General features: G+C 47.0%; 1 protein-coding gene and 1 long non-coding RNA gene across 2 annotated transcripts in view; one reads left to right on the forward strand and one right to left on the reverse strand.

Moving 5' to 3' along the window:
- Positions 1-12,098, reverse strand: part of LOC111773198 (uncharacterized) — a 34,476-nt gene that overhangs the window by 22,019 nt on the left and 359 nt on the right. The window contains exons 2-5 of the long non-coding RNA XR_011438220.1: positions 8,407-8,568; positions 7,537-7,594; positions 3,916-4,147; positions 2,715-2,849 (exon numbers count right to left, since the gene is read on the reverse strand). This is a non-coding gene — a long non-coding RNA (uncharacterized lncRNA). The remainder of the gene's footprint in view (positions 1-2,714; positions 2,850-3,915; positions 4,148-7,536; positions 7,595-8,406; positions 8,569-12,098) is intronic.
- Positions 11,027-12,098, forward strand: part of NFE2L3 (NFE2 like bZIP transcription factor 3) — a 32,215-nt gene continuing 31,143 nt past the window's right edge. Inside the window, exon 1 of the mRNA XM_023639393.2 lies at positions 11,027-11,935. Within this exon, the coding sequence (XP_023495161.2) occupies positions 11,360-11,935 (576 nt within the window). The 5' untranslated portion in view covers positions 11,027-11,359. The remainder of the gene's footprint in view (positions 11,936-12,098) is intronic.

A 12,098-nucleotide genomic window follows, 5' to 3' on the forward strand; every position in this document is an offset into this window, starting at 1 on the left:
ATAATGGAACCATAAGAGGGGAATTATGTCTCATCTTATCAGCTGCTCATTTCTTAAAAGTCTGTGCAACAAAATGACTTGTTAATGATCGGAATATTTAAATCAACCAGGCGATCCTGCTGATTAAAATGTTCCTGTGGGAAATACTTTGGTAAAGTAAACAATCCCTAGTTTATAGATTCTAAAACGAAACACATTTCTATACTTCCAGTTTTCACATAGCAAAGTATGTCTTTACATCAGCCAGTTTCTGATCTGTAAGCCACCTTGTTGATTTTCAGTATCAGTTATGCCAAATAATCATCTCTTGGCTGTGAAAAGATCTTCCAGCACGCTCGCGCTCAAAGACAAGGACAGATGGCATTCCATTGGGGGTACTCCCTGCTCTTTGTTTTGGCAAATATTGACACTTTTGTAGGAAACAGATCCAGATCCTGTTTCTTCCTAACTCATCTTGGCAATCCTGAAGGTTTGGAAAGACACAGTTCGATAGAATTGAGAAAATGCACTTGCCACTGAATTGAAAAAGACATACGTCAGGGAGAGTCACGTTTGTGGTTAGCTGAAGCTTGCAAAAGTCACAAAGTAGTAAATAATACACTGTGATCACCAAGTACTTTCAAACAAAGTGAAGAAGGCTCTGCAAAAAAATTCAAATTACTGTACGAAACTTTTTGTAAATATCCTTTCTAATCCAGATGTTAGGAACAGCAAGGTTACATTAGTAATCAAGGACTCCTTACTGAAATTCAGAACTAGGACATACTGTTAAAAAACACTGGAAGTCGGGGCTGGCCCCGTGGCGGAGTGGTTAAGTTCGCGTGCTCCGCTGCGGGCGGCCCAGTGTTTCGTTGGTTCGAATCCTGGGCGCGGACATGGCACTGCTCATCAGATCACGCTGAGGCAGCGTCCCACATGCCACAACTAGAAGAACCCACAACGAAGAATACACAACTATGTACCGGGGGGCTTTGGGGAGAAAAAGGAAAAAATAAAATCTTTAAAAAAAAAAAAAAAAAAACACTGAAAGTCACCACATATAGTCCTTTCTGGAGAGCAATCAGCAGAATATATCCAACCCTCCCCTAAAATTTATATTCTTTGACTCAGAAATTTGGGGGAATTTATACTATGTAGATAATAAGATCTGTGCCCAAAAATACATATAAGAGGTCATCACAGAATTGTTTATAATAGTGAAAATTTGACAACCTAAACGTTTATCAGTAGGAAATTAACTAAATCAAGGTACATCCATATTATGGGATATTTTGCAGTTTATGAAGATGACAACATGAAGCTATGTTTGTTTATATGGAAGATGTCAACAATATAAGTGGGTTTTTTTTTTTTTTAAAGATTTTATTTTTTTCCTTTTTCTCCCCAAAGCCCCCCGGTACATAGTTGTATATTCTTCGTTGTGGGTCCTTCTAGTTGTGGCATGTGGGACACCACCTCAGCGTGGTTTGATGAGCAGTGCCACATCCGCGCCCAGGATTCAAACCAACGAAACACTGGGCTGCCTGCAGCGGAGCACGCGAACTTAACCACTTGGCCACGGGGCCAGCCCCTATAAGTGCTTTTTAAAAAGCAGTTACAAATTATGTAATAAAATTATATAATTTGTTAGTGTTATTGTATAAATCATGAATTATTTTTATAAAAATAATATATATACATGTATATTACACTTTAAAATGTAGTTATCTTCACGTGGTGAATTCCAGATGATTGTAAGTTCTTGTTTTCTTTCTGTATGATCTGTTGGTGTTGCTTTACAATGAGCATACATAACTTCTATCTAAAACTAAAAGGAAAACTAAAAGTTATTTCCAGTTTGTAAAAAAGAGGTCACGAGAACCTTTAATCAACTTCTCCTACAGAAGCTTGAGGCAGCATTTTGATGGGGCCTTGCTGTGCGTGAGAGGAGAGGGCCAACATGAGGGTTGGTGCAGATGGAGCCTTGAAGGTAAGACACAGGGACCAAGTAAAGGGTTCAGGTGGCCTCCAAGACAAGCCGCCTGCCCTTCTGCCCCCCTCATCTGAACCAACTTCGTAACTCCCTGTTTCAGCAACATTCCATCCTATATCCTGGCGCTGAGTTTGCCGCAAACTTGGCAGCACCCAGAGTACCCCAGGCTTTACTCAGGGAAGAAATAGTTCTCATATAATAACAAGAACAAAACAAAAATGGAAGGAAATTGAAAAAACATATTCGTATTAGTTTCCTAGGAATGTCAGAACAAATTACCACACCAAAAACTTGGTGGCTTAAAACAAGAGAAATGTGTCTCTCGCATGTGGTTCAGGAGGCCAGAAGTCGGAAATCAACGTGCTGGCGCAGCTGTGCTCCCTCTGAAGGTTCTAGGGGAGAATCCTTCCTCGCCTCTTCTAGCTTCTGGTGGCTCCTAGTGACCTTGGCTTGTGGCAGCATCACTCCAATCTCTGCCTCTGTCTTCACACGTCTCCTTCTCTGTATGTCTGTGTGTCCTTGTCTCTTATGAGGACCCTCTCATTGGATTTAGGGCCCACCCTAATCCAGTATAATCTCCTCTCAATCCTTACCTTAGTTACATCTGCAAAGACCCTATTTCCAATTAAGGTCACATTCTGGGGTTTGGGGTGGATGTGAATTTTGAGGGTACACTCTTCAACCCACTGCAATATCACAGACAACCTTTGTTCAGCATGCCAAAACACTGACTAGTATTTACCTTTTTAAAAGGCGGGTAGAAGGCTGGCAGGGCCGGCAGGGGGCTCAGCAGCAGATCTGGATGGCCCAGGAAGGCCTGCCTTCCGTCTTGTAGTTTGGCAACCAGAAAGCTGCCGCTAAGGTAAGATCAGAGATTCTGGAGTGCAGGAAGATAAAACTAGGAATTAGAGAAAACCAGCAAGGACAAAGAAACAGTTAAGCAGGAACTGGTTAATGATGTGAATTAGTAAAGAGAACATTATAGCTGCTATCAAAAATACAAATACGCTCGAGGGAGACGATTAAGCAAATGAGAGAATTCAGGTGCTAAACTAATCGTCGTTCAGATAATAAAAAAGCCACCAACTTTATTAAATAATGATCAGGGTCGTTGGCCTCAAAACTAGTTTCTTATAGCAAAGGAGCCATAAATTGGGCCTCTGCAAACTGCACTTGGATTAATTCCCAATTATGGGTGCTTGGGTTTTCTACTTTGTAGATGATGGGTGACTTTCCCCACGACCCCACTATGTGCTGCTTCCCCCTCAACAAATAGTGTGAAGTCTGAGAGTGAAGATCTCTGTGAGTGTGTGACCCTCAAAATGTCATCAAGCAAGTACATGCACTAATGAAAAAAGGAAGATGCATCTCAAGGTCAGAGAGAGATGTCTTTCAGACTCTTCTTCCAGTTGGAGATTTAATCAAGAGTAAAGGGTATTATCTTTTGCTTTCTTTTCCAAAGCTGTGAGGTGGTGCTTTTAGGACTGAAAGTCTCACAGTTCAGTGAAAACACTGGGGTTTGGTAGTAATCTAACATAATTCCTCAACTGTTGCCAAGACTTTCAGAGACACTCAAAGCAAGAAGAGAACTTAAACACCTGTCCAGTTCAAGTTCTCACTGTGCAGGTGAGAGGCCCGAGGTCCGGAAATGTAGGCACCCTTTCCAAAATGACTTGCTTGGCCCAAGCTAGGATCAGACCCAGGAATCCCAAGCTCTTTCACGAGATGCACCGCCTGCTTTGACCATTCTCACCTGGCACCATCTTAAACACCTAGACCTGTCAAGCTTGAACAAGCCGCTCTGGGTTTGCCTTAGTGTGTTAGTTCATGGTGAGGGGCTAAAATAATATTTTTAGTCAAAAGAGCTACATACCCAGTAGGTGCTGAATAAGTTGTTTCTGAATGAATGGAATGCAGACTAAGACCAAGGGACACTGGCTCACCAGATATGCCAAAGACAGATATCCATGCTCCCTTCTTGGTCTTGGGAACACTGCTAGGCCCCATCTTCCAGCCTCCCTTGCAGCTAGGTGTGGCCATGTGGCTGAGTTCTGGCCAACAGAATGTGAGCGGAAGTCATGGGGGTCACTTCCAGGCCTGGTCCATAAAATCCTCCCATGCTTGGTCTTCACTGTCTTTCTTCATCACCAGCTGAATGGAGAAGACACAGAGGACCTAGAGGAGAACAGAGCCAAAATAGGGAAAGGGCCTGTGTCCTCAAATGACCCCAAAGAGCAGACTCCCCTTATCCCAAACCCCTTTTTTGAACTATGAAATGAAGAAGTGAACTTTCGCTGGGTTAAGTCATTGAGAGTTGGGGGTTGTTTATCATAGTGGTTAGCCAACCTGACTAGCTTTGTGTGGGTGGTTAAACAGAACCAGGCCCAGAATAGTCTAGGGGTCCAGCATTTTGGATGTGATGGACAGGACAAAGGTTGGCCATGGTAGCTCCCCTTTGCTCCCAAATGTGCATGCTGCAAACTTGCTGTAGACTTCTCACTTCCTGCTGGTCAGTCTCACTCCAGTGTTACCTAGACCTCCCTACCCCTCTTCTTAATTCCCTCTCTGTCCCCTGCAATCCCCTTACACACACACAGAGCAACTGCAAGCTCTGGAACCTTCACCTGAATGTAAGAATTCCAATTCACACTACAGAGACTAGGTAGGAGGCAGCAAAGCCACTGAGCTTGTGAGCTCCCTGGCACAGGCCGGCCTTAAACAAAGATATTTCTCATGTGAGGGGTCTCAGGCTCCCAAGTCAGCGGCATGCGGTTCACGCTGTGCACATCCTGCTTCCCTAATAAGACCGCAAGCTCTTCTCTTGAACATCTTTGTATTCCAATGACTGTCACCAAATGGGTGCTTAATACGTGTCATTGATGTTAAATGAGGCTGGCATAGATCAACAGGAATCAAAACTGTGCAAGAATCACCAAAGAGCCAACGTGATAGGTGCCCTAAATACAGGGTGGTCATTTTTGTGTAAAAGATCAAGAAGGAGGAGCATGATCCGGAGGGACAAAACCAATACTTCACTTCCCCTGGAACTTTGCAGAGAAGATAAGATTTTAACAGATTTTACACTTTCAAAAGCCATGGGAAGAATGCATTTATTGAAGGGGCACATTCCCGCCTGCAGGAGGAGGAGGATGAGTAATGAATGAACGAGGAGGAGGCGTGGACTGCAGTAGAAAGTGGAGAGACTGGGGTTTGGATTCTGACTCTGTCATTTACCAAGGGCATGTCCTTGGGCACAGGTGTCATGTCCCTGAGCCTCAGCGGCCTTACCTAGACAATATAAAATGGAGGTCATACCTCCTTCATAAAGTTGCTGAGGAGTAAATGAGATTATGCGTGAAAAGGGCCCAGCACAGAGTAGGGTTCAGTACATTGTAGCCTCTATTGTGAATGCTATGCATGAGCATACAGATGGTGATAATCATCATCATAATGTCCAAAACAACTTTATACTCAAACTTACAGAAGATTATAGACTAACAAGAGAAAAAGGATAAACTCTTCCTCTTCATTAAGTATCAGCTGATTCACCAAGACTGGGACTAGATAGCAAATTAGGCCACTCGTTAATCAATGTGCAGAAGCCTTTGGTAAAACATCTCAGTAATTGGAGTCATTTAAATTCTACTGACTGTGGCTGTTTTGAAACCTGTTATGTGCCCTCGAGTCAGCTCCAACTCCTGGTGACCCTATGAATGAGTGATGTCCACAACCTCCTGTCCTCAACGGCCCTGCTCAGGTTCTATAGACTCATACCTATGGCTTCCTTTATGGAGTCAATGCCTCTCACCTTTGACCTTCCTCTTTTCCTGCTGCCTTCTATTTCTCCTAGCATTGTTGTCTTTTCCAAAGAATCCTGCTTCTCATGAAGTGTCCAAAGTGGGACAGCCTCAGTTTTATCATTTTTGCCTCTAGCAATAGTTTAGGCTTAATTTGCTCTAGGACCCACTTGTCTGCCTTTCTGGCAGTCCAGGGTATCCAGAGAGCGCTCCTCCAACATCGTATTTGAAACGAATCAACTTTTTCCTGTCAGCCTTCTTCACTGTCCAGCTTTCGCCTTGTACATAGTAATTGGGAACATGAGGGTATGGATAATCTTGGCCTTGGTCTCTAATGATGCTTCCTTACACTTGATGATCTTTCCTAATGCTTTTATTATTGTCCTTCCAAATCACAGTCCTGATTTCTTGGTTGCAGTCTCCATTAAATTGATGACTGAAGCAAAGTAAACAAAATCTTTAACAATTTCAGTGTCTTCATTGTTCTTCTGTAGTCATGATGGGTTTTTTTGTTTCTTTTAAAGATTGGCCCTGAGTTAACATCTGTTGCCAATCTTTTTTTTTCTTCTCCCCAAAGCCCCCAGTACATAGTTGTATATTCTAGTTGCAGGCCCTTTTATTACTTCTGCTGTTTGAGACGCCACCTCAGCATGGCTTGATGAGTGGTGCCATGTCCGCGTCCAGGATCCGAACTGGCAAAACCCTGGGCCACCAAAGCAGAGCACGTGAACCTAACCACTAGGCCATGGGGCCAGCCCCAGTCACAATGTTTTGAAACTAGGTATGATTAATTCTTCCTCTTAAATAATATGTCTTATATCCTAATTTACGTCTTGGACTTTTAATAGGCTATTTTACTTAACCCTGGAATTTCTACCACAAATTTAAATTTCCCATAGCTAATATTAGCAGAAACTTTCCAAAAAAGGGATGTCAAGGTTGTGATCTGTTTTCTTTCTTGCTGATTTTGGATAGATACTTACAAGAAACTGTCATGGAAGAAAGCACTTGTGCTCATCTCACATCAGCTGGCAGTGGCTATGTTTCAGTGGTAACTATCTTTCACACCAAGTTACAAGTTACAAGTTACATTTAAAGGGGTAAACCAGGGGCCAGCCCAGTGGCATAGTGGTTAAGTTTGTGCACTCAGCTTTGCTGTTGAGGTTCACAGCTCAGAGTCCAGCCACGGACCTACACACAGCTCATCAAGCCATGCTGTGGTGGTGTTCCACGCACAAATAGAGGAATAGTGCCATGGATGTTAGCACAATGACAATTTTCTTCAAGCAAAAAGAGGAAGACTGGCAACAGGTGTTAGCTCAGGGCCAATCTTCCTCACCAAAACAATAAAAATAAAGGGGTAAAACAGATTATTGCATCTTGGGACCAGAATGTACTGCTGCAATGTTACTTCATAGCTATAAATTATTCATTGAATATATCACTAACCAGACAGCACAATTGCAACTGCATTTTTACTTTTTCCTTCCACTTGTCTAATGTCCACTCTGGCACAATATGTGTTTAGTTATCTAGGCTGCATAAAAAACCCCCGCAAAACTTAGTAGCCCAAAACAACATTTATTATCTGAGAGTCATTTCTCGTTTGGGACTTCATGTGTGACTTGGACACATCCTCTGGCTTGGGGGTCTTTCCCCGGGTGTTATCAGGGAGTTGGCCAGGGCTACAGTCATCTCTAACCTCGATGGGGAAGGACCTGCTTCTAAGCTCATTCAAGTGGCTGTTGGCAAACCTCGGGTTCTTACCTGTCATCGGCCTGCCACCTGAGCTTCTACAGAGGGCTGCTTACAACATGGCAGCTTTCTGCAAGAGAGGGAGAGCGAGGGAGGGAGGGAGCAGGTAAGTGCTATGGTCTGAATGTTTGTGTCTCTCCCAAAATTCATGTGTTGAAACCTAACCCCCCGAGGTGATGGTATTAGGAGGTGGGGCCTATGGGAGGTGATTAGGTCAGGAGCACAGAGCCCTAGTGAATGGGATTTATGCCCTTATAAAAGCCCTAGAGAAAGCTCCCTTGCCCCTCCCACTATGTGAGGACACAACAAGGAGTCAGCAGTCTGCAAGTTGGAAGAGGGGCTTCACTGGAACCCAACCATACTGGTACCCCAATCTTGGACCTCTAGCCTCCAGAACTGTGAGCAAAAAATTTCTGCTGTTTACAAGCCACCAGCTCTATGGTATTTTGTTATAGTATCCCGGAGAGACTAAGACAGTAAGCAAGATAGAAGCCACTCAGAGTCCTTTTGTAACCTAATCTTGGAAATGACATCCCATTACTTTTGCCATATATTGTTTGTTAGAAGCAAGTCACTAGGCTCAGTCCACACTCGAGGAAAGGGCAGTGCTGGAAATCATCACAACCTGCCTACCTCACAGGAATGCCATTCAAGGAAGCGCTTCTCAAACTAACCCTGGTGAAGGGCCAGTTCGTTTGTTTTTTTAAAATTTCCAATCTGTTGTAGGTCAGTACTTTGGTGAAATAAATACAAAATTAATTTCTAGAAAAAGAAAAGAACAAAGGCATTGGAAAAAACCAAACCCAATGATCACATGTTGGATGTTGCAACAATGTCAAATTGCTATAAAAATTCCTAAACACTTTCAGTTTTATTGCTTACCTCATCAGGACCAGAGACAAATGTTTGTGGATTGGTATCCGTTTTGGACTGTCCTTTAAGTGGTACTGATTGAAGGACTTTACTAAAAGCAGATGACTTTGCAAGGCTTTTACATGACAATGGTTTGTACTATTCACTTGGCTATTCCTGGATGGAGGAATTCTAGAAATTAAAAAAAAAAAAAAAACACCTAAGTAGAAGTCATTCCGTCTAATCTCATTCCACTCTTTCTGAATTCCAAAAAATCAGCACTTTTGTTTCAACTAAGGTCAAGGGTGTGTGGGATTGATTATGAGCCTCCTGATTAATATTTTACCCCAAGGTCCCTTATGTGTCCTCCTTTTCACCAGTCTGTAAGCTAGAATTAAGCCACACTTTTGAATTGAACAGTCAACAGATACTATGATTATCAATTCACATTTTTGTTTTCAGTGAGGAAGATTGGCCCCGAGCTAACATCTGTTGCCAATCCTTCCCTTTTTCCTTGAGGAAGATTGTCGCTGAGCTAATGCCCATGCCAATCTTCCTCTATTTTGTATGTAGGACGCCTCCTCAACATGGTTGATGAACAGTATGTAGGTCTGCGCCCCGGATTCAAACTGGTGAACCCTGGGCCTCTGAAGCAGAGTGCGTGAACCCAACTACTACGCCACTGGGCTGGCTCCCTCAATTCACATTTTAAAAGGTGAAGAGTCAGCCCCCTCACCAACTAATGTTAGAAAGAAAGTCTGAATGCTCTTCCTGCTCCTAGTCCATTCAGATCCATCCAAATGCATCTTAAGTGTAAACTCCTCAATTCAACCGAAAAAATATTTTTGAGCACCAACTGTGTGCAAGATTCTGGAAGATACCCATCCTGAAGAAGGTACCATCTCTGTTCTCACCTGGTTTGCAGCCCTTCCTTTATAGTCATTTATATCTCCTCAACTTTTGGCATTTGAGAACATTCTTTGTCTTGTTTCTAGATGTTTCACACACCTATATTTAATCTCCCTAATGAAACCATAAACTTACCAAGAAAAAGTATTCCATTTCATATCCATCACAGCCCCCAGCATAGCATCGTGCAGTTTAGTAGGTCCTCAGTAAGAACCTAAACTCAGCCAATATTTACCAAGCCCAGAATCCAAATCCCCTGTCCAGGGACTAAGTGCTACCAACAGGGATTCTGTCCCAAACCTTGCTATCCTGGGGAGCATGTCTCTTTGTCCCTCTTCCAGCCTCTTCATTACCCCCTAACCTATCCAGCATGGCTTAAAGCAGAAGCAGACTCTGGTCCCCTGCCTTGCAATAGGCAAGCTGAAATATAGTGTGAAGTTACCACACTAGCCCCAAGAGAGAGGAGAAAACTAGGTGGAGGAACGGTCCTTTAAAAACAAATCTTGTTCAGCTGCTTACACAACTGCCAACCCTCAGTCAGGCATCCCCTCCTTCTCCCATACCTCCTAAGGAACGGAGCGAGAGTGAGTAAACCTACATTTGCAAGGCCCAGTCCTAGGTACCATGCAGCCACAGAAGTGTGCCAAACAGGTTTTTTGCCCTCAAGAATTCACAGTGGGCAAATCAGATCTATCTCAACTACAATACAAAGTGGAATGTGCCAAATGTTGCAATGTTGGCATATGGAGAAAGTAGTGTGGGAGAGCAGATGGGGGAAGAGATTAATTCCAGTGGGGAAAACTCAGAGGATGGGTCTTTGGCGGTAAGCCTTGGAGGAAGGGCAACACAGGTTATTTCCTACCTACCAAGTGCTGTGGTTGGTGATTTACATGCATCTCATTTAGGGCTCACAACATGTCTGCTGGGGAAGTGCTGTTACTAGTCCCATTTTACAGTGAGGAAACTGAGACACACAGAGAATGAGCAATTTGTCCAAGGTCCAGGCTAATAAGCGGTGGAGGGGGTTTTTGAACTCATACAAGGTAACTCTAGAGCTAATGCTCTTAAGCCTCACTTAAAGGAGCAGAGGAGACCACGAGGGAAGGTGTAGCGTTATTCAGGGCATGCCCAGGAAACAGTGAGGTGTCTGTGAGGCTGGAGCACGTGGCCTGGGGGGGGGGCGGCAGGGAAACGGCATAGGGACAGGGGTTTGGGGGGAGTGCTGTTTGATCTGAATGGCAGCTGTGGAATCTGTATGTCAAACTCTGGGCTTTACATATATTTCACCTGACCTCACCACATCCCTATTGGACAGATACTATTATCCCCATCTTATAGATAAGAGAACTGGGGCACAGGGAAGTTAAGTAACTTTTCAAGGTCACACGACTGACAAATAGCAGGGCTGGGATCTGAAGCCAGTGATCACACTCCTGAACCCCCTGCGCCTGCCCGATATTCTCGGGAGGGTGGAAGCCCTTCGCCTGCCGCCCATGCCTCAACACTTCCCCAGTCTACATGTCCAGGCCCTTCCCAGCCACCTTTACCCGAGTCCCCATTACCACCCCACGTATTCAGCTACCACCGCCCAGCCCACCACCACACGATTGGGGAGCACTTCGCGCCCAGAACAACGTCTTCTCCCAGAAAGCTTTGCGTTCCCCCCAAATAAAGAGCCTTTGAGCCGGGGAGCCCCGCCCCGCGCGGGCCCCTCCCACGGGCGCGGGCCCGGGGCGGCCGTGGGCGTGTCCCTGGCGGCGGTGCCCGCGGCCCGGGGCGGAGCCTGGCAGCGGCGCGGGGCTGCGGGGCGACAGGGCGGCCGGGCTCGGCGCGCAGGTGACTCCTCCTCTGCTCGTCCTGAGCCCCAGGCACCGTGCCGGCTGCCCAGGGAGCGCCTTTGTGCCCGGCTCCGGGAGCCCGCGACGGCCGCTGCGCGCCCGGGTCCATTGTTTCGCTTCTCTGTCGCTTCCGGGCAGGTGCCGGTGGCGCGCGGGGCTCGCACGTGCCCAAGCGGCGGCCAGAGCTCCGGGACCCGCGGGCGCCGGCAGGGGCGTCCCCAGGCGCGCGGCGGGAGATGAAGTACCTGAAGCCGTGGAGGTCGGACGGCGGCGGCCTCCTGCATCTCACCATCCTGCTGAGCTTGGCGGGGCTCCGCCTGGACCTGGACCTGGACCTCTGCCTGCTGCTCCCGCCGCCCACCCTGCTCCGGGATGAGCTGCTGCTCGGGTGCGACCCGACGAGCCCCGCCTATGCTCTCAGCTCCTACCCCGCGCCGGGAGGGTGGGGGCGCGCGGACCAACTGCACCCCAAGGGCCGGGAGGCCGACCCCGCAGCGCCGCCCGAGGGCCAGCTGCTCCGGGAGGTGCGCGCCCTGGGGGTCCCCTTCATCCCCCGCACCCGAGTGGATGCGTGGCTGGTGCACCGCGTGGCGGCCGGGGACACGGACGGGGCTCATGGGCTGCTCGGCGCCGCCGCCGCCTCGTCGGCCGGAGGTGTTGGCGCCGGTGTGGACGGCGGCAGCCAGGCTGCGCCAGGGGGCGGCGGGGACCCCCGAGCGTCTCCGAGTAGCCCCTTGGCCGCAAGGCAGGAGGAGAAGGCACCGGCGGAACAGACGGCTCGAGTGCCGGACGCCGACGGACGCGCGAGCGAGGTAACAGGAGATCGGGGACGCGAGCGAGGCGCGGGCGGAGCTGGCCCGGAGCCCGAGAAGGTTGTGGGGGACCCAGGGAGGGGCCACACCCGCGCTCATTCCACCCTCAACCCCTGGGTGGTTGTAGGTTCGCGGACGGCTCTGCGCCTCTCCTCTTTTGTGA

This window comes from Equus caballus, chromosome 4, assembly GCF_041296265.1.
Source record: "Equus caballus isolate H_3958 breed thoroughbred chromosome 4, TB-T2T, whole genome shotgun sequence".
NCBI classification, from domain to species: Eukaryota; Metazoa; Chordata; class Mammalia; order Perissodactyla; family Equidae; genus Equus; species Equus caballus.